The 26,783-nt window shown below is 45.6% G+C and overlaps 1 protein-coding gene and 1 long non-coding RNA gene across 4 annotated transcripts in view; one reads left to right on the top strand and one right to left on the bottom strand.

Moving 5' to 3' along the window:
• Positions 1-216: 216 nt before the first annotated feature.
• On the bottom strand, positions 217-926 carry LOC137852594 (uncharacterized). The gene is made up of 2 exons (XR_011093949.1): positions 761-926; positions 217-525 (listed from the first exon to the last, which is right to left on the bottom strand). It is a non-coding gene; the product is annotated as an uncharacterized lncRNA (long non-coding RNA).
• A 343-nt stretch (positions 927-1,269) lies between these two features.
• TRIM71 (tripartite motif containing 71) overlaps positions 1,270-26,783 on the top strand; it is a 60,436-nt gene continuing 34,922 nt past the window's right edge. Inside the window, exons 1-2 of one of the 3 annotated variants that reach the window (XM_068674469.1) lie at positions 1,270-1,565; positions 2,358-4,067. In XM_068674469.1, coding sequence (XP_068530570.1) covers positions 3,093-4,067 — 975 coding nt within the window. In that variant the 5' untranslated portion in view covers positions 1,270-1,565; positions 2,358-3,092. Of the gene's footprint in view, positions 1,566-2,286; positions 4,068-26,783 lie in introns of all 3 variants that reach the window. The other 2 variants (XM_068674470.1, XM_068674468.1) reach the window with 2 other exon arrangements.

Raw genomic sequence — 26,783 nt, 5'->3', positions numbered from 1 at the left:
GGCAAGGATTTCAAGCAAGGGGGCTAGCGGAAGGCGTTATCTGGGAAACCCAAACAGCCCGGCTGGGCGTTTGTTGTTCGGGGAGTTACCGCTCTGCGCAACTAACTGGCTTCATCTGGAAAAGGACAAGCTCCACAGCATCATAATCCTGTGCGTCAACCACAGTACAAATAAACAGAGTCGAGTCAAGGCTCAATGATTTTTTAACCTCTGCTAGTCAAAGCCGTGGTGGGTTTCACCTGCACGCTCCGCTGTGAACATATGGATGCGGGATACAAAGAACAGAGCCCCGGAGCCGAATCCTTTACTGATAAATAACGCAAGTTCCCAGCTGCATACACTACTGAGGGGCACGATAAATATTCATGCTTGTTTATAACCTAATGCACGGGAGCTGCCCTGTGGACTTCTTCAGTGATTCCCAGTGCGCGGTCTGGCATAAGGACGCTGTGCTCTTGAGTTTCTTGGGTCTCTGAAGAGCTTTTGGAGATGCTTGCAAGCATGGCTCATTGCTGGGTTTAGTACCTGTCAGCAAAAGGTGTTTTTATTTCTAAGTAGACAGTTTCAGTCAGTGCCTAGTTTTGTATGTCTAGGGCCTAAAGAGAGGAGGAACATCATACCGTGTCGTTTGATAGCCTGTTTTCCTTTTCACTCTTTTTTCCCTTATTTATTATCACTGCTTGATGCGCATTTGTTTTGAGTTCATTTGGCTTTTTTTGTTTGTTTGTTTAACCTCTTCCATGCACAGCCCTGCAGGTACCCTTCCCAATCTCAGCTCTTTGCTCTCCAACATCTCCCCCTGCGAGGGGCGCGACGCCAGTTGGGATGGATGCAAGCCCCCCTCGCCCTGCTGCTGTCACAGCCGGGATTTCGCGGCGGTGCGAGGGGGGTGGACGCCGATTTTTTGCTGGCTTCGTGGTCGGGAGGGGAAGGAGCAGGAGAGCCGGGGCCGGCCGCAGCGGCGCAAAACGGGCTGGGCGCAAGGATGCGGCAGGTTTGAAGCCACCTTAGCGCCCCGGCGCTTTCGCAAAGCCCCCAAACGAAAAGGAATAAATAAATTAAAAGGGAAAAAAAATAAAAATAAAGGAGGTGGTGGGGGGGTGAAGGCGGCTGGGGGTTCCCGGCTCCGAAAGGAGCCACGGCAAAGGGCGGGGGGTCCGGCAGGGCGGATGGGGGCAGGTCGGGCAGCAAGAGGAGAAGGAGGAGGAGGAGGAGATGGAGGAGGAGGAGGAGGAGGGCGAATGTTTCCTGCCCGCCGCCGCCGCCCCCCGGCCGCCCCCCGGAGCCGGGCGGAAGTCAGCCCGCGCCGTCGGAGCTTAAAAGGCTCCCGCACGCCGCCCAGCCCCAGTGCCGGCGGCCGCAGCGGGGCCAGAGGCAGCGCCGCCAGCCCTGCCGAGGCCGGGCCATGCGCTGCCCCCCGCCCTGAGCCCCCCTTCCCCGGACCCTTCCCCACCTCCCAGCCGCGCCGCCGGGGCCGGGCTCGGCCCCGCCGCACCCCCGCCGGGCCGGGGAAGGCGCCCGGCGCGATGGCTCTCCCCGGCTGCCGGGACGGTGCCGCCGCATCAGTGAGTAATTGCTGCTAATTCGCCCCCCGGGGCCGCCGGGCTCCGGCCAGGCGTTTTGCAGGGGGAGGTGGGTTTTAAAAGGGGGGGGGAGTGTGTGTGTGTGTGTGTGGGGGGGTTGGCTGCTTTTTTTTTTTTTTTTTTTTTTTCTCCTCCCCCTCCTCCTCTTCGCTCCCTCCGCCCGGGTTTTCTATTATTTTTGTTTTCTCAATAAAACCCCACGCGAAGAGGCGCGATGACAAAGGAAACGTGATCCCAGGCGCTGCAGGGGCTCCGAGCGAGCGAGAACCGAGGAGAGGAGGAGGAGGAGGAGGAGGAGGGGGCGAGCGGAGCGCTCTCGGATAGCATTGCACAGCGGCTCCAATTTGTGCGAGCGAATCTAATCCACCCCCCATGAATAATTCAGGGCGGCCGGCGGGGACCTGCCGCTGCTCCTCTGCCCGGCCGCGGCGTGTGCGAGCCCAGCCCAGGGGGGCTGCTCTGCTCCGAGCAGCCTCCGGATCCCGTTCCCTCGCCGTCCCCGCAGCCTTTTCTGTAATTTTTTTCTTCCCTCCCTGCCCCATCCATCTCCTCCTCCCCTGGGTCCCGCCGGTGGGGTGGGCACCGAGGCCGCCCTCCATCCCCACCCCCAGTCATGCGGTGGCGGAGCAGGCGTCGGCGGGGGAGGACTGGAGCCGGAGAAGTCTGCCCGGCCGCTGTGTTTCAGTGCCTCTCTCTCTCCTAGAGCTGCTCTGGATTGCAAAAGTGGAGGGGGGAACTGAAACGAAATTTCCCCTTCCCCCCCGCCAAGCACAGGTTTAAAGGAAAAGAGGACAAAACCCAACGCCCCAAGAAGAAAGAGCGAAAGTCGCGCTAAGCCCCGCTGCCCCCAGCCCGGAGGGAGCCGCAGCGGCCGGAGGAGAGCAAAGCAAAAGAGCCAGGACAGAGCAAAGCAAAGCAGAGCTGAGCCCGGGCCCCGGCGGCCACGGGGGGGGACCTGGCGCCCGGCGCCCATGCACTTTCCGTCGAGGGAGAAGACGGGTAACCAAAGCGCCTTGTCAAACTGCTGACCCGAGGGGGGAAATGAGAGGACTGCGTGAGGTATTGACTGCTGCGGGGATCGATACAATTCGGCTAATGCAGCGGGGGATCGGGGGTTAAGTACATGGAAGGGAAGAGAGGATCCATTTGCTGAGGGAGAGCGGGTCGGCTACACCTTGATACCAAAAATACCCCCCCCGTTACCCCCCTCATCCCCACGGCGGCGAGGTACGAGGCGAGGATCCAGCAGCTCCCTGCGGACGGCCGGATCGATGACACCCTATTTGCAAACCCGGCCAATCGATCCCACTTGGCAAAACGACTGATCGATGCCAGCGTGCTCGTAAAGCCCTTTGCAAAACTACCTTCGGCACGCCCCCCCCACACCCCTCCTCGCCTCACTTTTCCTTTTCTTTGATTTCTTTTTTTGCGTGTTGAGGGGGAGATCGGCTTTTTTTTTTTCTTCTCCCCCCCCCCCCTTCAATTCCACCCGGATCAGGCCCCTCGCAAATGGCTTCGTTCCCGGAGGCCGACTTCCAGATCTGCCCGCTCTGCAAGGAGATGTGCGGCTCGCCGGCTCCCCTCTCCTCCAACTCCTCCACCTCGTCGTCTTCCTCGCAGACCTCCAGCTCCTCCGGGGGGGGTGGAGGAGGAGGAGGAGGAGGCGGCGGCGGCTCCTCGTCCTGCGGGGGGGGCCCTCCGAGGCGGCTGCACGTCCTGCCCTGCCTGCACGCCTTCTGCCGCCAGTGCCTGGAGGCGCAGCGGCACCCCGGCGCGGGGGACGCGCTCAAGCTGCGCTGCCCCATCTGCGACCAGAAGGTGGTGATCTCGGAGCCGTCGGGCATGGACGCGCTGCCCTCCTCCAACTTCCTCCTCAGCAACCTGCTGGACGTCGTGGTGGTGGCGGCGGCCGCCGACGAGCACAAGAACGGCCGCCCCGTCGCCCCCGGCCCCTCCGCCGCCGGCTCGGCCCCGGGGGTGGGCGGCGGCAACAACCGGCACCACGGCCGCCCCCCGCCGCACCGCTCGGCTCCGCCGGGCTCCTCGCCCGCCGCCGCCGTCTCCTCGTCGTCGTCCTCCTCCTCCTCGTCGTCCGCGGCGCCTTCCTCGACGTCCTCGTCCTCCTCCTCGTCGTCGGGGGGCGGCGGCGGCTCCTCCACGGCCGCGCTGCTGCTGCGGCGGCCGCACAGCCGGCAGGGCGAGCCCCGCTGCAGCTCCTGCGACGAGGGCAACGCCGCCAGCTCCCGCTGCCTCGACTGCCAGGAGCACCTGTGCGACAACTGCGTGCGGGCTCACCAGCGGGTCCGCCTCACCAAGGACCACTTCATCGAGCGCTTCGCCGCCGGGCCGCCCCCCTCCGCTGCTGCTGCTGCCGCCGGGCCGGCTGCGCCGCTCGCCCTCAGCCCGCCCTACCCCGCCTCGCCCTACAACATCCTCTCCGTCTTCCCCGACCGGGCCAGCTACTGCCAGCACCACGACGATGAGGTGAGGCCGGGTGTAGGGCTCTGGGGCCCCTCCCGGGGTGCTGAGAGCCGTTAAGGGTCGGTATGGGGCCCCCCCGAGGGGTGCGGGGGGCGAGGAGGGAGGGAGGGAGGGAGGAAGGGAGGGGTGGGGGAAAATGGCCGCGGAGCCTCCCCGAGCCCCTCGGGGGGGTGGTGGGCACGGAGCAGACCCGAAACCGAGAGGGTGAAGGGTTTTTTTAACCCTTTGACTCAAAAATAAATAAATAAAATACATGTTTTCCTTGTGAAGTTGGTAAAATTGATCATATTTTTGACCCAAAGTTGTCCACCCCTGTGCATCCCACCTCCGTCTCCCGCCGGTGGCTGACAGAGTTTCTTGTGGGGGGAAAAAAAATTTTGCTCTATGTGGTCTCTTTTTGCCTGAAAGCTGCCCTCCAAATGATTTCAAGCGCGCTCAAAGAGACCGCTCCTTCTTCAAAATGTGCTGGAAGTGTGTTCAGTCCTCTTGGGATGCGGCTCCTCGCTGTGATAACTCAAAACTTGATTTTTCTTCTCCAAGTGGGAAATGGTGGCTTGCTGTCCTCCCCCTTCTGGGGGGTCAGGATGGGGGGCTTTGCTCGAATTTTCCAGTCGCCTCAGTGCTAGAAGTAGTTTCCTCCCCGTATGGGATCTGCATAAGCTGCTTCAGAGGGAAAGACTGGCTGAAGACAGGGTAGTGTGAGGGGTGTAAGAGTTTTCTGTGGGATGCCTGTTTAATAAATACTTGAAAGCATTTAATGTTATGAAACATGGTGATGTCCTTAAGGGCAAACTGAAAGCAGAGGCACTTCTACCTCCTCTAACTCTCCTGTGTCTTGAACTTTCTAGAAAGCTCTGGAAGACCTCTTCTTGTTTGTTAAAGCTCCCAGTGACTGAGGAGGGAGAGTAGGAGTTCAGTGGAGAAAGGGGAAAAAAACTTAAAATAGCACTGGGGGTCAGAGGGTGTGCTCGAAGGGCGAGGAAACTTTTTAGGTTTTGTTTTCAAAACCCATCTTACTGGCCATTGGGCTGTTTTTACAGCTTTTTATGGTATCTTTCTGCTTGTGGTTTTCTTGCTATACGTAACAGGGAATACTGGAGTGCAGGGATGCGGGATTCTTAATATGCTAAAAAATTGTGGTTTACCCTCATTTTGGACTACACCTTTGGGCTAAAAACTTCTCGTGTTTGCAGAACCCAAAACTTCTTGTTGGAGTGTGTTAAGTGACATGTTGGAGCATGAGCTGTGGCTGTATCACAAGTGCGCAGCTCCTAGAGTAGATGTTGAATAGTCCTTACCACCCAACAAAAAAAAGTGGCAGGGGCAGGAGCTTCAAGTTATTTTGTAGACTTGTTAAGTATAAACACCAAAGGGAAGACATCCTAGGCTGGCTCCAAAGGTACAGCTTAACTAGAAGTGACCTCTAAAGAGGCATGTTAACTTAATCTATGTAACTTTATTTTCAAAAGTGTGCTTGGAAAAGGGTGTATGCATCAAGATCAGTCTTGGGTGTCCTTGTGTCCTGTAGACCGAGAAATTGTTTTAAAACAAGTGAGTGTTTTCAAGCCTTCAGCTCCTGTTGAGAAGCTTTTATTCTGCAAATTAATGATCTACGGCTGTTCTTGATTGGTGAGTTTTGGTGGTTTCTTAGTGTGGGTGTGCCTGATTAGTATTTGCAAGTATTTATTAACTCAAGGGGAAACATTTGGGAGAGACTATGAGAACAGTTTATACTGTAAATCTTTCTCAATTTAAAAAAAAACCAACACATGGGATGCAAGATGTACAACTTTTGAGAGAGGGTGGCTGCAAAACAGTGAGGGTTATTGCTTGTTTAATTCAAAGAATGCTATTTACAGCCTCATAAAAGGTATGATAAATAGAAAGGCAGCCTTCCAAGAGAGTGCTTAAGTGATGCACTAAACGCATTATTAGACAGCCAAACAAAGTAAAAGCAAACCTAAAATGCAATGCTGGAATGGTAGCTCGAAATGTTAGTCTGCACAGTTGTAAAATGTGGTTCTACTTGGTATGCAAGTAGAAAAAGCTGGTGCAGGATATTCCCTCACAGGCGTGTGTCCCGCAGGTAAGTTCAGGCACAGGCAATCTAATCTGTAAGCTGCTAGAACAGTAGTTCTCAGATGTAGAGTGCTGCTTCCCTAGGATATATCCTCCTCATCCTATTTGAGATAAGTTGCAAAGAGTTTGACCCTGTTCCTGCAGCTTCTCTGGGCCAAAGCAGCTGGCTTCCTTATCTTCTTCCTCTCTTAACGTGATATTCCTCTGTCCTTCCACCATCAGTATATCACTTGTCACCTTTTGGTTCTAGTTTTCAGTGTTTTTTTTCCTCCCCTCCTCCTGGGAAGTTCTGTGTAGTTCCAATCCTCCCCCCTTCCCACATCCCCATTTTGAGACCCCCTCAAATGAAAGGGGGGAAACAGCACTGCCGATGGCTGCTTGCTGGGTGTGTTCCAAGTCTCAGAACAAGGCTACTGAAACATGTTTGCTGGATGAAATCAACATAGCTGCTCATCCTTTCAGTGCAGAAAAATGAAGATATCAGCTCTCACTGATGGTAATTAGTAAGTGACTGCAGGCACGCACAGAATACAATTTAACAGCTCAACTTCACTCACAATAATAACAATAACAACATATTGTTTGGAGGCAAATATTTGTTTTCTTTAGGGAAAACAAAACTTCAGGCACTGCTTTCAAGGTGGATAGTGCCTGTAAATACTAGAGATGCATGAAAGGAAAGTGAACTGTGTTCCTGGGGAAAAAGTAAAGGCCAATCTTTCTGTGTTTGTTAACAGAGCTTCTGTTGATACCTGGTCCAGTTGGGCTAGTTAACACTTGGAGCTTCATTGCCTGGTATAAAATGTTTTTTGGACAGCAAGGGGAATACTTAATTTCAGCCAGATATTTCAAAGCATTCTACAAAGGTACCAATACTTCTGTTGCAGCCCTGAAGTTTTCGTCTGTGTGACCATGTTTGTATGGATAAAACTGTTGCAGTAGTAACTGGATGATGCTGTGATAAAAGCCAGTAGAATAGGACTTCACCATGGAAAAGGTTCTACTGCAATCCATAATCAAATCAAATGAGCTGATTGTTTTTCAGCGTACCTGATTGTCTCATATCTTGGCATGAAAGATCTATTTTTCTTTTTGTAGAATTATCAAAGAGACTGCAAACCGAAGTAGGTGCTTAGAAAATGCTGGAATTGCTGTAGGATGTTTGGCTTGTTGAGATGAAAGAAAGTAACTGGATTCAAATGACTTCACTATTGCAAGGAGTGGAAAACACAGCAAGTATCAAGTTAAATGATGTGGAGTTTCCTTTATGCCAGCCCTCAGCTGTGCTACATGGTTTAGTTAGTATCATTTGGTACTTGGTCAAAAGACTACAATAGCAGACTTCTAACACTTTCTAGGGAAAGTGCAGAGTGGCTAAGCTCAGTCAGCTTAATGGTCTGTGACCCCATAGTTCTCATACTGCTTTACAGGTTCCATCTCTAAAGTGGTTCAGAGACCATAGGCAAAATCCTATAGTACCATGGCTTACCCCTGCTGCAAGAAAGGATTTCATTTTTTTTCCTTTTTTTCTTGTATCAATTATGGTTTGATTATGGTCAGGTTCTTCAATGATTTAGATTATTTCACAAACTCCTTAGCAGTTTCTTATTGGGTCAGTGAGTTAAAATGGATTCATGGGGATATCAGTGCACTTGGGCAAGACTGGCTGAAATTAGCAGCTATTTTGAATCCTAGAGTGGCATATATTCCCTATTTGTCTCTTTAGACAACAAATCGCATTTATTGTTCTGCAGGTTGTAACAGAAAACTTTGAAAATTTGTGTGTCCCTAGGAGAAGGAATACAAACATCTGCCATCTCAGCTGAAAGTCCGGTACCTTGGCTAAAATTGCTGACTGAATTCATACCTAAGCTGCTCTTATTAGTGTGCTTCTCTGGTTCCACAGCAAGAGCAAGCTGTGTGGTGACATCTCATGGTTCTTCAAAGAGGAGAATCTCATCTCTTCCCACCAGGCTTGGTTGTATGTGCTCAGCAGATGAGTCTGAGCTTGTTCAGCTGATTAATGTGGTAGGAAACTTGTCTTCCTCCTAGCATTACTGCAAATTTGAGTCACAGAAGAACCTGGTTAAAACTGAAACTTTACAAGGGAAAAGGAGTAAGAGTGTTCCTGGGAAGGAAGCGTAGGTTAGATATGGTCCCCTTTTGTAATGGTTTGCCACTGCTGCCAACGTTGAGCTTTGCTCTATGGCACTCTTTATGTTGTCAACCCTAATGTCTCACCAAAACAGCTGGCATAAGGGGAAATATGCCTGTCCCCTTAGTTCTATCTTAAAGGCTATTTGTATGAAACTGCAGTACGTGATTCAAATGCAGGGTTTTCCTATCTTTTTTTTTTCTGATCATTGGGATTTTTTTTTACCTCCAAACAAATAACTAAACTCTTAGGACTGCACTCTGGAGGCATCTGTTTTCGTATGTACTTCATAGTAGTGCCTCCTATATACCTTTAGCTTTATAGGACAACTTCTACATGATCTAGAGAAATGTGTATTTCCAGTATATAAATTGTGCACAGACTTCTTTAAATATTGTTGCTTCATATCTGCTGCATCTTTTTGTATATCAAATGCATGTGCAAGTGTCCATTCTAAAGACAGTACTTTGGATTCAAGTTGTGACATTTGTTTTCCTGTTTTTTTTTTTTCTTTTAACCTGGTAAAGAAAGCAGAACACTGAGTTACTTTGTTCATACATGGCCCATGGAATGGGGACATAGCTTCTGGATGTTGAAGGGCTTTATAAACCTCTAATTTGACATGTATTTAGTTTCTTACTTCCAGACAGTGTTCAGATACCTGGTGCTAAGCAGCTCACCTCTTAAATTGCCTTGCTTTCCTCCAGTAGGTGTTTAACTTCTGGCTCTTATGTGTATGAAAAGATATTTTCTTCAATTGTTTTATTTCGTAAGAGAATGCAAGTCCTATTTCATAGCGGTTAAAGTTAGCAATATCATACTGGATAGAATAAAAATCAGTTAGCAATACCATATGGGACAGAACAAAAACCTACCCTCTTCTCCTCTCCTTTGGTACGACTGACATTCAAATGCTCACAACATTTAGGGAAAATACAGTGAAGCTTTTCCTGGTGATAATTTGATACCATTATGTTCCTGGCCTAATTAAGCATGACTTCAGATGGTTTCCAGTGAGTTAACTGGAAGAAATATAAATGCCTTGCCTGTTTGAGGGACTTTCATGAGCTCTTTTTACTTGGAAAACTTCTTAGAATCCAACAGTATCAGTACAGTAGAAGCTTGCATACAGACCACAGCATAGACCTATGATGTTATAATAACTTTATAAAATACGGCTGGATGTGTGCATACAGAAAGGCATGAAACTAATCTCCTCTGTACTGAGGAGAAATGAAAATTCCTGTTGTAATTCCACTTTCACACTTGGAGACATCATGGTTACAGTATCTTTACCTTCAAGAGAGGGCCTGTCTGAGTTTTGTATCAATTTGGCAAACAAATCTTGTGTGTTTAGGAGTATCCTTTCAGCTAAATTTTCAGTGTGTAAACGTGAGTGCCAGACCATGCTTCCTTAGAGGAAAACTACCTAGTTATCCTTTTTAAAGTTAAGAAGGTATCACTCTTCTTTTGGTACTGTCTTGGCCCTGTTTCATCCTAGTTCTCCTGCCATACTCCCTTCTTTCCAATAAAGCTGTCTGTCTTTCCATCAGACAAAGGATCTTGATGTGTTGAGAGCAAAGATCTTAATTTGTATGAATGATGTGCTGAACACAAGACTGGTGTTACCAAATACAAGATTTCACAAGTTTATTGTCTTTACCTGTAATCCGCTTTCAATAGAGCAATTAAAAATATAATCTTGGATCTTAAATACATAGTACATAATTCTTAGAAATGCTCTTACCCTGTCACTAAGTTTTAAAGTGTAGAAATACTGGATGGGAATGGAAATACTGCTTGGTAATGCAAAAACTCTTTAAATTTAATGAATGGACATCCCTGATTCTAAACATCAAGAGTGTGGTTGTGTTGTACATGGAAGGAGCTGCAGCCAAGTGCATGTACAAATCCATTGACCTACTCTCTAATTTCCATTCCTGTGCTTGTTGAAGGGCTGTGGGGATGGGATGGTATTGTCCTCTTGTCTAATGAATTGTTTGTGTATCCAAATCAACTTTGCAATTCATAGAAATAGAAAAAAAGATTAATAAAGAATCAGTGATCCTATCTGACTACTAACTGGAGTTCAAAAGCTTCTTTACAGTGCAATTTGATATTGGACAACTCTATCTTTTGTTCTTCTTTCTTCCTTTTCCCAATTTAAAGAAAAACTGTATGTAGTTAGTACAGTAGTCCTTTTGCTAAAATTCTGCGTCTAAGCTACTTCTCCCTTTTTCTTTCCTTTTACCAACCTTCAAATAATTTGTCAACTATGGCATCTATAGCTAATCACTTCATTTGTGAATGAAAAATGCTGAACGGTTCTGAATGCTCTAGTTCTTCAGCATGAAAAGGAGTGAAAAACTTGGTACCCACAGATGAGGCTTATGAATGTATGTTCTGTGTTGTATTGCTGTGCTACATTTTGGCTATGTGGACAATACAGACACTTCAGAACAATTAATTCATAGTTACATGTTCAGCTGCAGGAAATAAGAGGTCCAGCCCTCCGTTTCACTTGTGTATAGCATGCATTTCTAAAATTTGATGATATCTGTTGTGAAAATAGTCTCTTCTAACCAAAGAAATGTGGAAAAATCTTGTCTTAAATAAGCAGTAGACAAATAGTCAAAGGCTGCTGCCTTCCTGTGGCTACCTGAGTAGTTATCTTCCTCCTGTCAGTTACTCTGTGGCATGATCCTCACCAAGCTCACACTATCACCACCAAGGCTGGTCCCAATGCTTTCCAGGACTGCTGAGTAGCAACTGCCAGCCCTTGCAAGGGTCTTGGTGCTCTGGGAGGAAAAACATGTATGCTCTCTGGTGATTACCTAGCTCTGAGCTAGAGGTAATAGCTAAGCTCATGTTGCATCATCTTCCCTTTAATGTTGGCCTGCGTGCATAGCCAAAATGTTTAAAGGTATTTTAAGTTTGCTGAACCTTATCTTTTTCTGTTTTTCTGTTGGTCTTACATGTTCATCCCATGCATTTTGTGGGTAGGCAATGTTGCTATAAACTGCCAATTACTGTAAATATTTCCTTTCCTTGGGTAAGGTGTTGTCAACATACCTAACTACTAAAGGATGTGTTCAGCTGAGTTAAAGGGCTGTGAGGGACATCTCATTCAGAAATTAAACTGGTGGCATTATCAGATAGCAGTAATTCTACCTTGTAGCTGTCACCTTCCCCTTGTCCTGTGCTGTCCTGGGTTCTGTTTGGACAGCAAGTACCTAAGCATAGAGAGTGGCAGGCATATGCTAGAAGACTAACTTTATGCAACTTTTTCTTCAGCTGATCTTGGTGAACAAAAGACAAACTTAGCTGGCATTTTCCCCTAAATATCAACTTCAAAACACCTCCTTTTTCTTCATTTAATTGCTGCTTATTACTTGTGCCATCCATACTGTCAGTAAAGTGTACAATATAAAATTCCCTAAATGTTTGGTGTAAGCAAAGCTTGAAAGCTGTCTGCTCCGTAGATGCCTTTAAGCTTTGGAACCCAAGCCAGTGTCGCACCAAGGAGTGAGAGGATGCTGCCCTCCTACTGGGAACTAGCTGGCACCAGTCCCTGTCACCTGAGCAGGTAACCATTCCTGATCTTCCCTAACATTGAGTAATGTCACATCAGGTGATGGGGGGTGCAAGATAAAAATCAGGTTGCTTCCAGTGTTTTGCTGCGTCTTTGTCATTTGGAAGTCAACTACAGAACTACCGGGTTCTCAAATGCCTTGGTAAGTGCACAGACATGTGGAGCAGAGTGCATCTCTTCCCTTGAGGAAGAACCTCAGAACAAAAGGACTCCTCACGCCTCTAAGCCTCCCCTTCCCTTCCCAGGGCCTGCTGGTAAAGGGTTAAGCTCCCCCAGCAGCGCCCCCGCCCCCACCGCTATATATGGTGTGCCCAAAGGCGCTGGGGATTTAATACATTGAAGTCGGAGCGTGAAGGGGGTCTGCAGCCTGCTAGACAAAGTCACTCAGATTTCAGGAATACTTGATCCATACAAGGATGTTACTTGAGAAAGGCACTTCTCGGCGAGAAACGGGTTGCCAAAGGAGCTGCCCCAGTGGGTCAGACGCAGCTCCTCTGGCTACGTGGGCAGCTTGGCAGCCAGGCTTTCTGTGGCTGGCCATAAATAGGAAGGGCAGTCCAAATTCTGGTGAGAACCATCTTTGCAGAGAAGTCACTATTTGCAGGGGTAATAAAAACCCTGCTTCTGCTGCTGAGATGTTTGCAAGTTACAGAAACTGTTGCATGGATAAATTCTTGAGTTATATTGAATCAACTGAGTAAAAGATGAAAGAAATAACAAATTGCATTCCCAGTTACTGTAGAAGCAGCTGCAACATGACAAAGGTGTCCCAACACAATGCCTTTGGTGTCAACTTCTGCTACAGGGGTTTAAGTGGATGGGCAAATATTTTTGGAAGAGAAGGGAGGGACTGTTATTTAAAAAAACAAACTCTAAAGCCGAACTAGAGAGCTGGCAGTGGTCAGGAGTAGATGAATTTCTCTGGAAGAAATAACCAAACTAACAGACAGCCTTAAAATTGCAGAAAACAAAATCAGAAAACTACTGAAACAGTGAGGTCCCTATTTTTCTAGTGCTGCTTTTACTTAATAAAATGGCAACTGAGGATGGTTGGGAGGGACTGTCATACTTTCTTGCTTCCCTTCTTTCTCCCTTTGGAGTATTGTGGAGGTACTGAGGGTTAGGCATGAGGTCAAGGTTAAAGCAGGGGCTGTTGGTGATGTCCAGAAAGGTAACTGTGCTCTTTCTTAAAGTTGAGGTGTCTGCTGCTTTCTACATTGCAGACTGTCTATTTTACCTGACAATACTGTTTCATGGTGGTTCTTCTAGCATCACCTGTTTTCTCAAGGACTGTGGGTCTCTTACCAGAGCAGAAATAACTGATATGTATGATCCTAGAGCTCTCTGGTGTGAGGCATGGCTCCTTTACTTGAGGTATGCTGTATGGCTGTAGGTGAAAGGGCTAATACAGAGGTTGGCAGGCTGCTGTGAAAGGAAACAAGCCTGGAGGGTCTTGAACTGATTCTTTCTGCATATCTGGCATGCTGTTGGAAGGCTACCTGCTCCAAACTTCAGGCCACTCTTAAGGTTTACTTTTGCCAGGGAGAAACTACATACAGATGCTTATGAATTTGATATACTTGATGGGATAGATTTTGGAGAACTGTCACTTGTCAAAAAGAAAACATAATTTATCTTCATGTTGTTGCCTTCCTAGTAAATGTGATGTTATCTTTGTATCTTGTCAAAAAGTAGTTCAGTAAAGTTCAGTAAGCACCTCTGAATTTGAGCTGCTAACTGAAGCAGTTGAGTGAAGCCAGCTGAAGGGATCAGACATGCTCTAGTAAGTTATGTCTTTGTACCAAGGGTAGGAAACCTCTCCTCCGTGTGGGTTTGAAGGGAGGGAAGAGCTGCTTGTGGCAGGGGTTGCTGCAGTCTTACAGTGAAACAAAGTGACTGAATCCTTGGGGTTTGCTTTGCAAAGTATGTGTAACTGTGGCTAGGTACCTACTCTTCTCCTTATTTATCTTTTTTTTTTGTCCTTACTTAGGTTGAGGGTAACCAGTCACCACTAAAACACTTAGCAGCTTGAGAATTAAGTGTTGGCATCTTACATCACTGTCATTAAAACAGACTAAATAGATGTGAGGGAGTTGGAGATGGAGTCACTTTGGTGTAAAATATTTTTCAGGGAGTAATTGTAGGTTTTAACTGAGTGTGGTGCTGTTATAATAATTCCTGTACGATCTAAGATAAGCCTTCAAAGGAGTGTTAGAGAATCTGCTGGAAGCTGTACAGCACTGAATTAACAGTGCACACATTCATTTTCCCTTTCAAGAGCCTTTGGCATTGACTGGATATAGGTAAGGTGGGCTTGTCTTTGTGAAGACTTGAGTAGTTGGGTTCTGTGGCCACTGGAGCTTCTAGTGGTATACTATATGCTCAGGTCTGGATCAGATCCAAAGGCTGCTCTTCTACCTGATCACTTACTTCCATGTCTGTTCTTTCATTATGGCTTCTCCGTCTCTGAGCTAGCAAAGTCTGTAATCACAGAGTACTTCAATTACTTATTGGTGTTCCTCATAGCTTGGTCTCCTGGCAATGATGCCAAAAAAAACTTGTGACACTGAGAGCAAAAAGGGGACAACCTTAGTTTTATAAGTACAGGTGTTGCAAAAGTATGCTTTTTTTGTCACTAGAATGCAAATTCACCTTGAACCACTGTTTCGGTTAATAGCTTCACTTTTGTACCTCAGTTTGTAAATGCTGCACAGTAATTGAATGTCAGAATTGGCAGAAAGGACCTTAGTTTAAGAAGTCACTAAGTTAAATAACTTAATAGCTTCATTTTATTGGTAAAGACAATGAGGATATCTTAATTCTATAAATGCCAACAATTTTGAAACCTAATCTTGGTACTGGTGTACACATTCAGCAAAGAACAGGACTGCTGAGGCATTCAAACTGATGAAACCACTTGGTGAGTGGACTCTAAGCAGAGTGTGGGAAGAGGAAGCTGCATATTTTTCTGGGGAGGAAAAAATGAATTGGTGTTTAACATGCAGGCAAAGCAAGAAGACCTACACAGAACCAGCCAGTTGCATCACTTGGCACAGGTATCTCCTGTCATCTAAATCTGAACTTCCTGTGCTTCAGCCTCTTTCAGTCTGTATATCCTGTATCTGATCCCTTTACCCATTCATTGGCAAAAAGCAGCAGGGTGAGCTGGCTGAAAACTAGGAGGAAGGAAGCAAATGCCAGGCTGGCTGAACTCACTGGACAACAGAGGTCGGAAAACCCTGCAGCTGTAAATGCGGTATGGAAGCGGGACAAATAAATACTGAAGTTGTTCCGTGTCCCTTGTCCAAACTTGCTCTTCTTCCCTGGCTCTTCCATAAGTTTAGCCACCCAAACACTGAAATGGAATTAAATAACTAATATGCTTTGCATGGATTTTTGTTGAAAGCTGTAGCTTGCCTTTTATTATAAAGTATTCTTGTGATCAAGTATCTCACTATTTGTTAGTTCTGGGCACTGTCTAACCATGCAACACATCACTTCTATTTAGTAACATGCTTTTGTTAATTTGTTGATTGTATATTATCAGTATATGTAAATATTTTATATAGTATTTATGAGAATTTGGCTAGCATAGTAAGGCAGGCTGGCTTTTCTTGAAGAAAAGATAAAATTTGATAGCTAATCAATCTAAGAGTAGTGTATTGAACCAGAGTCCTGTTAGAACCACCCTTCTGTCTTAAGTGTTCAATGCAGATGCTTCAGGAAAAAAATACGTGAAGTTGTGAAGTACACAGTTCTAAAGTAAAGAGTTTACAAGGTGTCCTTCTGTTGTAACTTATTTGTATCCTAAATTACTATTGGGATGTCGTTTGTATCAGTTCTCTGAGCAATAGCAAAAAGTCTCAACCTGAAAATACCATACAACAAATGAAAGTTTATCTTCTCTAGAAGACAGCATTTTCATCTGTTTTTACTTTGAAATCTAAATACCTTTTAATGCCATGTAAGGTGGAAACATAAATGGAAATATTTCTCATAAGCTAGGGGGTAGATTGGAAAGAGGAAGTGTTGTATGTAAAAACAAACACCAAAATAAAGAATGAGTAGAGAGATGCTTCCCAGCTGAGATGACTATGTGCTATCCAAATATGCTATCAGCAGGTGAGAGATTCGCAGAAATGCTGTGCTGTCTTGGAAATTGTTTATTCTTCCAGGTATTCCTTAGCATATGAAAGAGCAGTTACTGCCTTCCTGAAATTCATGTGCTTTTGGATATGGCTTTGGCATGAAAGTCTGCCAAACTACTCATTCTAATGAAAATACACTCTGATTATCAGTCCTGTCACTTCTGACCACTTGGTTTGTTCCTTGCTTTGAAGAAAAATCACCTTCCATGTTGTGGCTTATGATTTTCTTAGGAAAACTGAAAGTATGTGTGTAAAGAAATAGTTGCCACCTGTATTAGTGGATTCTCATTTTAGAAATGTGCTGGCAATTTTCCAGTTGGCTTCCGTGGCAGAGACTGGGTTTGATAGACAGCTATATAGTTCCTTGCTCTTAAAGAAGGGGAAATATCCAAGGTGACTTCCACAGCTGTAGATCTAGTTACTTGGTTTGGGTGCATGTATTCTAGTGCAGTAGCACATGCCTCTTGAGCAGTATGATGTGAAAAGATATAAAGTACTACACATGCAATCTAAGAAAGGAAACTCCTGTCTTCAGAGACCCCTGCCTGACCCAGGCAAACTGCTGCCAATAGTTCACTAAGAGCAAATGGCTGTTGTTGAAAGATACTCTCCTAAATTGGTGAGAGAATATCATGGTGTGTGGGTTGTTTTTTCCTATTTCATGTATCTGTTTTTCTCCAAGCACCAAGCAGGGGAAAGCTCCTGCCAAATATGTATGGCATAGCTTTTTTATTACGATTAGGTATGTATAAATGCTTTTAGCATGAAAGATCTCTACAAATCAAAGTTTAAACAAATAAAAATAATCAAAACCAACCAAACAAATTCTCAAAACACCCAGCTCTCATGTGGTGAAAGATGCCACTTCTTGGAGTAAGCTGACTTGTTTCATGTTTGATCCCATATGGAGTTACGGAGGGAAACCATTCCTTGAGTGCTTTTGTTAAATAAAGCTGTTGCCATGAATTAAGCAACACTGCCCTGGAATGTTTCTGATCATGGTCTTGCAGAGCTTGTGACCTTTGCACTGAACATGTGAACTGAAACTTCATCTTCCAGTGTTCAATAACCATGTTAAAAATTCAGAGGTGAGGCAGTCTTGGGATTTCCTTAGGCTAGCTTAAATGCCGAGTGAAATTTAAGTACTGATTTATACAGTTCCTCTTTTTGTAACCAAGTCAAAAATGAGAAAGTAAAATCAGATTACTTATAAAACAGAATTTTGTCATATTAAAACTACATTGGTGGCCTTTTGTAGCTCTAATTTATTGGTACATGCTAAAACTTAAAATATCACTGCCATGTCTAGAAGCATCCAGTTACTATAAACCTAGATGTTTGTAGTGATATACTACTACTGCTACTTAAAACAATTACTCTAATCTGACTAGCCTCTTCAGGCTCTACACCCAGTTCTTGGTTAACTGGTTTGCAGGTGAAAGGAGTAGGAGAAGAGGAGTTTAAGACTCACAGCATTATGTTGCTGGTCTTCCTAACCTACTAGAATACTAACAACAATTAGTATTCTTCTTTCCCAGATAGAAACACTGCCATCTCTTGGCTATTCTTTGTTCTGACCTTTTAAATATATTTTTCTAATTTCTTGCAATGTTTTCTGATATGATTTGAGTAATTGGATGAGGATGGCTGTAGTATACATGTATGTTAAGCCTTCCACAAACTTGAGATTTCGTATGGAAAATCTAATTACTTTACTTATCTTACCCTGGAATAAAAGGAAAGAGGGAATGTCACCTCTAGCAACTCAACTTCTGACATACCTGTTATCTTCTTTAAAAACATTAGGTGAGGATGGGCTGTGTTCTTGCTAAACTAGATGACCAAATAATTTTGGCAGTAGTGCTGGCGTCTGAAAGTAATGATGTCTGGCGTAAGGGGATCCGGTCTTCATTCCCTACAAAAGGGATTAACAATATTTTTCAGTGATGTTCTTTTGACCAGATTCAAATAGTGTTGATCTAATACTAAATTCTGAATTCTTTAGAGTTGGGGAAGGAGAGATGTGTTAGGTTCTAATTGTTTCTTATGGCCAGCTTCATTGGAACCTCTTGAGTGGTTCAGTATGGAACAATTTTAGTAATGTGTATGTTGAGTGGGGTTACGTTAATTGTCTCTTCATTCTTGAAGTTTCCCCAAGTGAGAGGGAAGCAGCACTTCTACCCAAATGCCTTTGCTGTGAGCAGCAGCATCTTTTCCTGTACGTGTCCAGCATTGTGCTGACCCAAGTGTTTGGTTGTGGTGAGCCTTCTTCCTGAAAATGTGTAGAAAAGGGTGACTTCAGGCCAGTCAGTCTACCAGATCTGAAACCAGCCTTGAGGAACACCCAACACTGGTTCTTAATCCTGACAAGCCCTTCCAGCTGGGTGCTGGGAAGACTTCATGCTTAATGCTTGCCCAAGTGAGGGAGAAGTGTGGCATACCACTTCTGAGGACTCTACGCTAGTTCTTCTATGCAGAGAGCAGTAATGCCCATGTCCCAGTGGGGATAGGCTTGAAGGCTATAATACCAGTTAGTGCAATCCCCACCCCATGTAGAAAGTCTTAGGGGAATGCAGAAACTTGAGAAAGAGACAAGGTGCTTACAGAACATGAGAGGACAGCAGTGGTGGAGTGGGATTGTCAGGTTGCTAACAACACCCTGACTTCTGTATTAGCAAATGGAATTAATTTCTTGATGTGTAACCTAAGCTCTGGGATGGGGAATAGCAAGTATGGGTTTCCAGCATCTGTTCAGAAGTTGCATCTCAATCCCTCTCCCAAAGGTAGTCAGGTCTCCTTATACTCCCACCCCCTTCAAGTGTGGGGCTTGCTGGTGGGAGGTCATGGTGGAGAAGCAGCTTTGCTCTTTTGTACTCTGATTGCATGCACTTGTCAAAGATGGGATGGGCATAAATCAAATTTCCTGTTTTGTGAATGAACCTTCAAGTCTAACTTCTGGGATGGTGTTGGGGTGTCTTTGGTGTTGTAGAGCAGAACCTCAGGAACTGGCCCGAGAGAGAACAAGGAATGAGCCTGGCTTTCCTTCCAGTAGGAAAGGAGCGGGTCTAGGATGGCACTCTGCTCCAATGGCTCTTATTTCACATCATTAAATTCTTTGTCTTGAGTTAAGCAAAAAGCATGTTACTACAGTACAAACTAGAAAATAAGCAGGAGTTGCTATTTAAAAAATGCTATGGCATAGCAAATCTCTTTTCACCCCAAGCTGTATGCTTTTTGCAGATTTTAGAGTAAGTAAATTGAAAAGGGTAAAAGATAACACATTCTACTAAGCCTTCCCTTACATCTTGACTTTCATTAAGAACTTAGTTGTCTGTCTCGTGAGTCATAAGGTGTAGGAGAGCTCTGAAATGTCATTCTTGGATTTAAATGGTAAGTCATACAAAGGTCCCAATGGTTCCTAAAATATTTGTATTGTGTTCAGTAGCAGAAGTATGTTAAGTTCTGATGGCATAGAGTAAAAGTGCATTATGCAGAGTACTGTTGCCACGTCCTTGATAAAATCTGCTCTTCAGTGTGCATTTACCAGCATCCTTATTGCTGAGTTTGGCACACTGTATAAGCAGGACGGACTGATTTTTGAAATGGAGGATTGGCAAAAAAGTGCATTAAAAACTAGTTTTCTGGAAATGATTTTGTACTGAGAAATTCATTAGGATAAAATCTTAACTGGATAATTCTGGTTCGTTTGTGCAAGTAAACAGACCGCAGAAACTTCAGAATTGCTTGCAGCTATTCTGGTGGCAACTCCTCTGAATGGAAGAACAAAAACCTACCTTAAGGTTTCTTTGCAGTGCTCTGGCAAAGCTTAAGAGTTTTTTAACATCTCAAAACACGTTTGACCTCCCCACCCTTAAGCTATTCTGACACTCTTTACCCCACTGCATTTCAACAGGAAAGAAAGATCCTTTTTATAGCCAAATGGCTTCCTCTTCTCTTCTCCCTCTTTTCCCTTCCACCCCCCACCCCAGAGTGCCTTTCTAGTGTTTAGGCTTCAGCTGCTGCCCGGATACTGGCTACATCTGTCTTGTTTAGATGGTCCTAAGGAAAAACAGCACAGAGCATGACCAGAGGGCCAACAACAAGATATGTTTCTTTTCAGATCTGAAAGGAATCCCTGCACTTGCTTCTGCCTGTTTGCCTAAACTGTTTTTAAATCAATCACAGCTAGGGCTGGTAAATGCCTTCTCTTCCCTCTCTCAAACTCCAAAACGCTTAGATCCTAACGAGTTAAGTATGGTGGTGTTCACAGGCCATTTCCCCTTGTACCACTTCCAATCGGATGAAATAAACCCTTTTTAAGGGCTCTCTTTGAGACAGCCATTGGGGAAAGCTTGAAAGTGGAGTGGGGTGGGACTGGGAGGTCTGGAAAGCCACAAAATGTTTGCACTTACCAGTAGGCTGGGCTTTTGTATGGGCATTAAAAGGGATGGATTAAAAGGTGATTTGGGGTCTGAACACTGCTTGATGTTTTGTGGGGGTTGTGTTGTAAGAAAGATGGTGGCTGTCAAGAAAATAACTGTAGGGGCTGATGGAGGACAGTGTGGTTCCTTTTTTGGGGGAGTCTTCTGATTTTTGAAGTGGAGGATGAAGGCTGAGATGTGACAATCTGTGGCAGTCAAGAATGGTGTTAAATCTTGGGCTGGTGGGTCTGTTTTGTTAAAGGTAACCAGCTGGGGCTGGGAGAGGGAAAGGATGCATCTTCATGAAATGCATTTATAGTTGAAATGGATTTGTTCTTGTGACAGTATCTTGTAATATAAAATAGGAGGCTTTAGTACAAGCCTCTCAAGCATTTATTTACCTCCCAACTTGCATGTTAGCCTGGCTCTTCTGAGGTGCCAGTTTTTGGTTAGAGGTCACTTGTTAGTGTGTTACTCATGGAGTAAGAGCAAATTGCACAGGGTTAGGAGATGCAGCCTAAATGGTTGGTGTGTTACTTGGCTCTTTAAACTTTGCGCGAGCCATTGCGAGGGTGAGACTCTTCTGGGTTTCATCTGTAGTAAGTGCTTGAACTTTGGAACCCACTTTCCCTGCTTTTGTGTGGGGAGGCAGAGCAAAATGGATGTTTGCACTGAACTCAGCACGTGCACCGAGCTTCAGATAACAATTTGGCTTTTTAACATCTGTGTGTTTGGCGTGTTGAACCAGCAGTGCAGGGCTGCCTGCGTATTGGCACTCTGGGCATAGGGAAAATAACCCTGTCAGCTCACAGGTGCTTTACCTTTTGCCATGTGCTGCTGAAAAATAGCTTGTGATTCTGTGCTGGTGCATACCCTAAACTTGCTCTGAGGCTTCTTGCGTTGGTGAACAGACTCTGAGATTTGTGACTAGGATGTGTTTTAAAAAAGGCAGCCTCTCCCAATATATGGTGCAGAATAATGTGAACTAGTAGTTCAGGCATATTTTTTGTTTTTAAAAAACACTTTCCTAAATGTGGATTAAATAGGGAATTAGGTTGACACACACACAAAAGGATTTAATAACTGAGTCCTTTTGACTTGAAGGGGTAAATTTCAACTTCATTCACTGATTTAATAAACAAATCTGTGGCCCAACATTAATTCTCAGCAGACCTGGGTGGCCACATGCTAGAATAATAGGCTGTGCCCACCAAACTGGCAGGACTCAGGTGCTGGCACAAACTGCTGTGTATACTACCTGGATTTTTATTGTGACCAAGAGACCTGTGGAGCCCACAGAGTCGAACACGCTTGTAAATAAACCGGAGCTTTGTCCTGACCGCTCTTAAGAGGAGTGGATTTCCCCAGCTGAAACGACCTGTTAATCCCCAGGACCTCCCCAGTTTGAGACTTGTGCGCTGTTTTACAATCTGTGGCTTTCCCCTGCAGAAACAGTGGGATGGCGTAGAGAGTGCAGATTAAAATGGTGTGTATAAATTAAAATGATTAGCGCTTGCTTTCATCTTCAATTTAGCGATGTTTTGGGTGTCCTGACTTAGCAAGAGGATGCTGTAAGGGCTGGTCTGGCTGCAGGAATCCTGCTCTCCTTGTCCCTTAGCCCTGTGTGCTGCCCTCTTCCCTTGGTGTGGGGTGGGAGGAGGGGCTCGGCACCCAGGTTGCTGGAGAAGAGGACCCGAAAGGTAAATGTTTCCTGTGCACAGGGGCAGCATGTGGCTGGAGAGAACCCCAGTGGCATTAATGATAGACCATGAGGGGAAGCATGAACACGGACCTGCCATTTGTATTCCTAGCCACCGAAAGCTGATGTTTGGCCTCTGCAGGCTGCCCCCAAAGCCTCCAGCTCCTCAAAATGGAGGCTGTTTGCTGATACAAAGGCAATCAGCAATGCTGCCGGAGGGCGTTCCCTCCCCACCACTTTGCTCCTTCGGGCTGTGGTTCTGCAGTGGCCAGAGCGAAGTGCATGCTGCTGGGAGGAGGGGCAGGGCAGGCTGGCCCCTGGCTCCTAGCTGCCTGTTCACACAACTTGCCTTTGCTCTGGCAGCTTTTTGTACCTTCAGTAGTATTCCCAGTGCCTCCAACAATCGGTACAACATGCCGTATCAGGGAATGGAGCTGGCTTGTCAGCAACTCTTAGATTTGGGGCAGCTTTCAGCCAGATCGGGTCTTCGATGGCATTGCAATATGCTAATGCCTGCAGGAGGGAATTCACTAAGAACTGGGGGGTGCTGCTCTTTAATAGGAGAGTCTTACCTCAAAACAGTTGTGAGACTTCAGCTGAGTATTTGCAAGCATAAATCTGAGGTCATACTTTCATCATGAAATAGATGAATGTTTTTATAGGTTCATAATCTGAAAGTAAAGCTGACTTCCCTGATTGGTCCTACATAGCAGCCCTAGGAACTTGCAATGTTGATGAAACTAGACAGAAGAAACTGTGAGACTGGGGTAACTATCAGGGGCTGAGAATCACTCAGGGCTGCTTTGGATCTGCTTGACACCACAAAACCACAGGAGTAAATAACTATCTCTTAGAGTAAACCTTGAACCGCATTCACCTTCATAGCCAAAGCACTGCCTGCAGTGGATTTGCTTGGCCTTTTTTCTTCCACATTAAGCTATGCAGTTAGCACAAGCTCAGTCTTTGTCAAGCAGCAGCATTGGTCCAGTGCATGACCAGAAAAGTGTTACAACTGCAATCTGTAAGGGTGGGTTTTCCCCCATTCCTCTATTTACATAGGCTCTCTATAAATACGGTCTTACAACGTAGCTATTAATGCTTGGTTGTTAAGTTGTTGTCCTTTATCTTTTAGATTTGTTGCTTGTGTCTGGCACCACAGCTTTTCACCTGTCTTCTAAGTCAACACTTGCTTTATTTTTTTTTTTTTTTGAAACAGGCTTTAAAGAACAAATGTAACTTTGGGCTAAGGGAAGAATATTAATGTACAGTGTAACTGGGGCTTCTGTTCACTGTAAGGGTCTTTTGACCTGCTTTATTAGTGGGGGCATTGTTCTGGTAAGCCATTCCAGGACCCATCCTGCCAGTCTTCTGCACAGGATTAATCATTTCCTCTTGACCTCCTGCTCTCTTTTCCTAACATGTTGCATTGATCAGAATCCTTAACTCGCAAGTTTGCTCCTGTTTTTTAAAAATGGGAGGAAAAGGAGGGGGGGAAGGAATGCAAAGAAATTAGATATAATGTCTGCTGTTAACATTCTTAGTAAGCTTTTTTCCTTTTTTCTTGACTCCTCCCTTCTTCCCCCAAGAAAAGAAATCCCTTCCTGGTCTGTATTAGCTCCAGATCTCAAGCATCTTGAGTGCCTCTGTTTCACTAGAATTATGTTTTCTGAGCATGCGACTTCCTGCAAGATCAGTTTTGCTTATAGAGGTCACAGTTAAACTTCACCTAGCCGAGGCTATCCGCTGCTGATCTACCAGATTAGAGCACTGTTAATGTTCTCTATCTGCAGTATTTCTACCCTAGGTAAGCCAGCATCAAGAAAATACTGCATGTGACTCTTATGTTTTATTTATGCCAGCAGAGAAGGGTATTAATGAGGTCATATAGAGTACCTCCTAACAGAAAATTCCATGTTTGTTTTTTGCTGGCATCTGTTAGGCCTTCAAGGGAGCTGTTGACTCAGATACAAAGGTCTGCTGCCAGCCAGTCCCAATTACATCAGGAGCAGGAAGGAATACTTGCTCTGTTCATATTACCCAAGGGTCCCTCTCTTCCCCTACTGCCTGTTACTGGTGGCTAAACTGAGCTCCCAGGAGCAGTCCTCTCAAGGCTTCTTGGCTGAGCTAGTTGTTCTGGCCCACTGTCTGAAGTGTTAATGGCAGCTTCATGGAAGAAGGAGGCTGAAAAAAGCTGGTGTGGTTCAAAACAAAGCTCTGCTTCTCATCTCTTTGTGCAGCTATAATGTCCAAGGTACTCTTCCACTCTTCACCCTTGAGGTGAAAGCATCTCAGCTTTTGCTTTTCTCCAAGCAGGAAAGAAGGCAAGGTAGGATTTAACGCTTCCTGGAAATAAGTTACTGTATTTGTGTGAATAGTGATGCCAGCTGGTAAGCTGTTAAGTTCATGGCCCTGATAAGATCAGTGCAGTGCTAGATGCCAGTGCCACTCCCAGGAGCACTTTGTGCTGCCCGGACTGTGTGGGGATCAGTCTTGGCACTCCAGGGTTGGAGTCACTCAGGGGAGTGGCTCTAGAAGACTGAGAAATGTGACAAAGCATATATCCGAAGACTTTGTATTTCTGAACATTGGAAATGAGAGTGCCAGGAGTGGATCATGAGCTGGGAAGTAACTCAGTGTGGTTCTAATAAAAACAGACTGTAAACTCTGTCTCTAGTGAAACTGTTACTCCCATGGAGCAAGAGAGGTCAGTGTGACTAGAAAGCCCATCCACTAAGCCCATGGAGTCTGCTGAGGCTGAGACAATAGCCCTGTGTTCCCAAAACTGTGGGGGTTATTAGCTTTTATTAACCATTTGTTTTGGAGGAATCTCTGAATTCCACTTCGGTTCCTGCCCTGAGGTAGGGTTATGGATTGTCCTTCCAGTAAAAAAAAAAAGGCAACAAAACCCAAAAAACTGTCTCCTCATTTCCAAATAAGCAGCAAGTCTGGACCAAGCAAGAAGACCACGTTACAAAAACGAAATTTTTTGTTGCTTTGTGTGCATTCACAAAGGAATTAGAGGTAAGAGGTCCTTTCATAAAAGCACCTCTGTGGAGGAGGAAGTGGGCCTGCTGCCTGCTTGGTAATAGCCCAAGTAAAACAAGCTACCTGCCCTGAAAGAGTTCAGGCTGATCGCTGTGCATAGGAGCTCTGGGGGAGCTGCACCTTTCCAGCTTCTTGCAGAAGGTGTTAAGAGTGTGTGAATGGAGGGTGCTTTCAGCCATGCCCAAGGCTTTGCTTTAAATAGTTGGTTTTGGCTGCTGTTGGCCACCACACCCAAACATCCAGGCTATTGTCCCCAGCTTCTGCTGCCTGTTGTTCTCTCCAGCAGCTCCCCGGTATCTGGCTCTAGTGATAAGAGGCACAGTAGTAAAGAGGAACGTGCAGTTGCAGAAAGGGGGCCTCTTTGGTCACCCCTGGTGTAACTCCCACAGGCCTGTCTGTCTTCTCTTTTGTGCTTCTCCTGTAGAAGGCTCCAAGGTCCTTTGTTGTCATTTGGTGATAATGGACTGCTTCAGCTGAGGAGCACGTGGGGATACTGCATAACATTGTGCCTTTGTCATGTGTTATCTTGATGGCCTGTATTGGCAGTCATTGCTATCATCAGTCAATCTTAGATGATCTAAGAATTTCCTATTGGCTTTTCAATTTTTTTTTCTTTCAGAGCAACTGCTGTAGGGGTATGCGTAGATTATTTCCATCCTTCAGACCGAGTGCTTGAGAAAGTCATATTAGTAGTTTTCTGGGAGTTCCTTGTTGATGGTTTTGAGTTTTAGGGTGTTTTCTCCCACTGTAAGCTTGAAATATTAACTTGAAACTAACTGGAAATACTGGCTCTGATCCCTTTGTAGAGATGAGAATGGAGGTGTAGCAAATCTTTCTAGTGGAACTAGAAAAGTTACCTTCCCCATAGCAGCCAGAATGGGGCTGAGGTAAGATCAGGGCAGTTGGTCACCTGGATGACTACCATCTAATTGCATTCCCATGGCACTCTTCTTTCTGCTTAAGAGCAAATGGCTGTCTGTAGTATTAGGCTGCTCCTTATGGTTCAGAAGGTATACTTGAGTCCCTGGAGAGCTCTTGGGCATAGATCTGTCTTGCTTCTAGCTCAAACAGAAGGGCCTTCTCAGGAAAGTATATCAAGTAGCTGGATTTTCATAGGTTTTTGACAGAACCATAGAATCAGAATAGCTTGGGTTGGAAGGGACCTTAAAAATCACCTTGTTCCAACCCCCCTGCCATGGACAGGGACACCTCCCACCAGCCCAGGTTGCCCAAAGCCCCATCCAGCCTGGCCTTGAGCACCTCCAGGGATGGGGCATCCACAGCTTCTCTGGGCAGCCTGTGCCAGGGCCTCACAGCCCTCAGAGTAAAGAACATTTTCCTTATATCTAATATAAATTTACCTCTTAAAATCATTACCTGTTATCCCATCACTACACACCCAACAAATAGTCTCTCACTAGCTTTTTTATAGCCCCATTTAGGCACTGGAAAGCTGCTCTAAATTCTCTCCAGTGCTTCCTCTTCAGGCTTAACAACCCCAAGTCCCTCAGCCTGTCCTCACAGGAGAGGTGCTCCAGCCATCTGAGCATCCTTGGGGCCCTCCTGGACTCTCCAGCAAG

This window comes from Anas acuta, chromosome 2, assembly GCF_963932015.1.
Source record: "Anas acuta chromosome 2, bAnaAcu1.1, whole genome shotgun sequence".
Classification (NCBI taxonomy): domain Eukaryota; kingdom Metazoa; phylum Chordata; class Aves; order Anseriformes; family Anatidae; genus Anas; species Anas acuta.
This window is presented reverse-complemented; position numbering and strand designations above follow the sequence as displayed.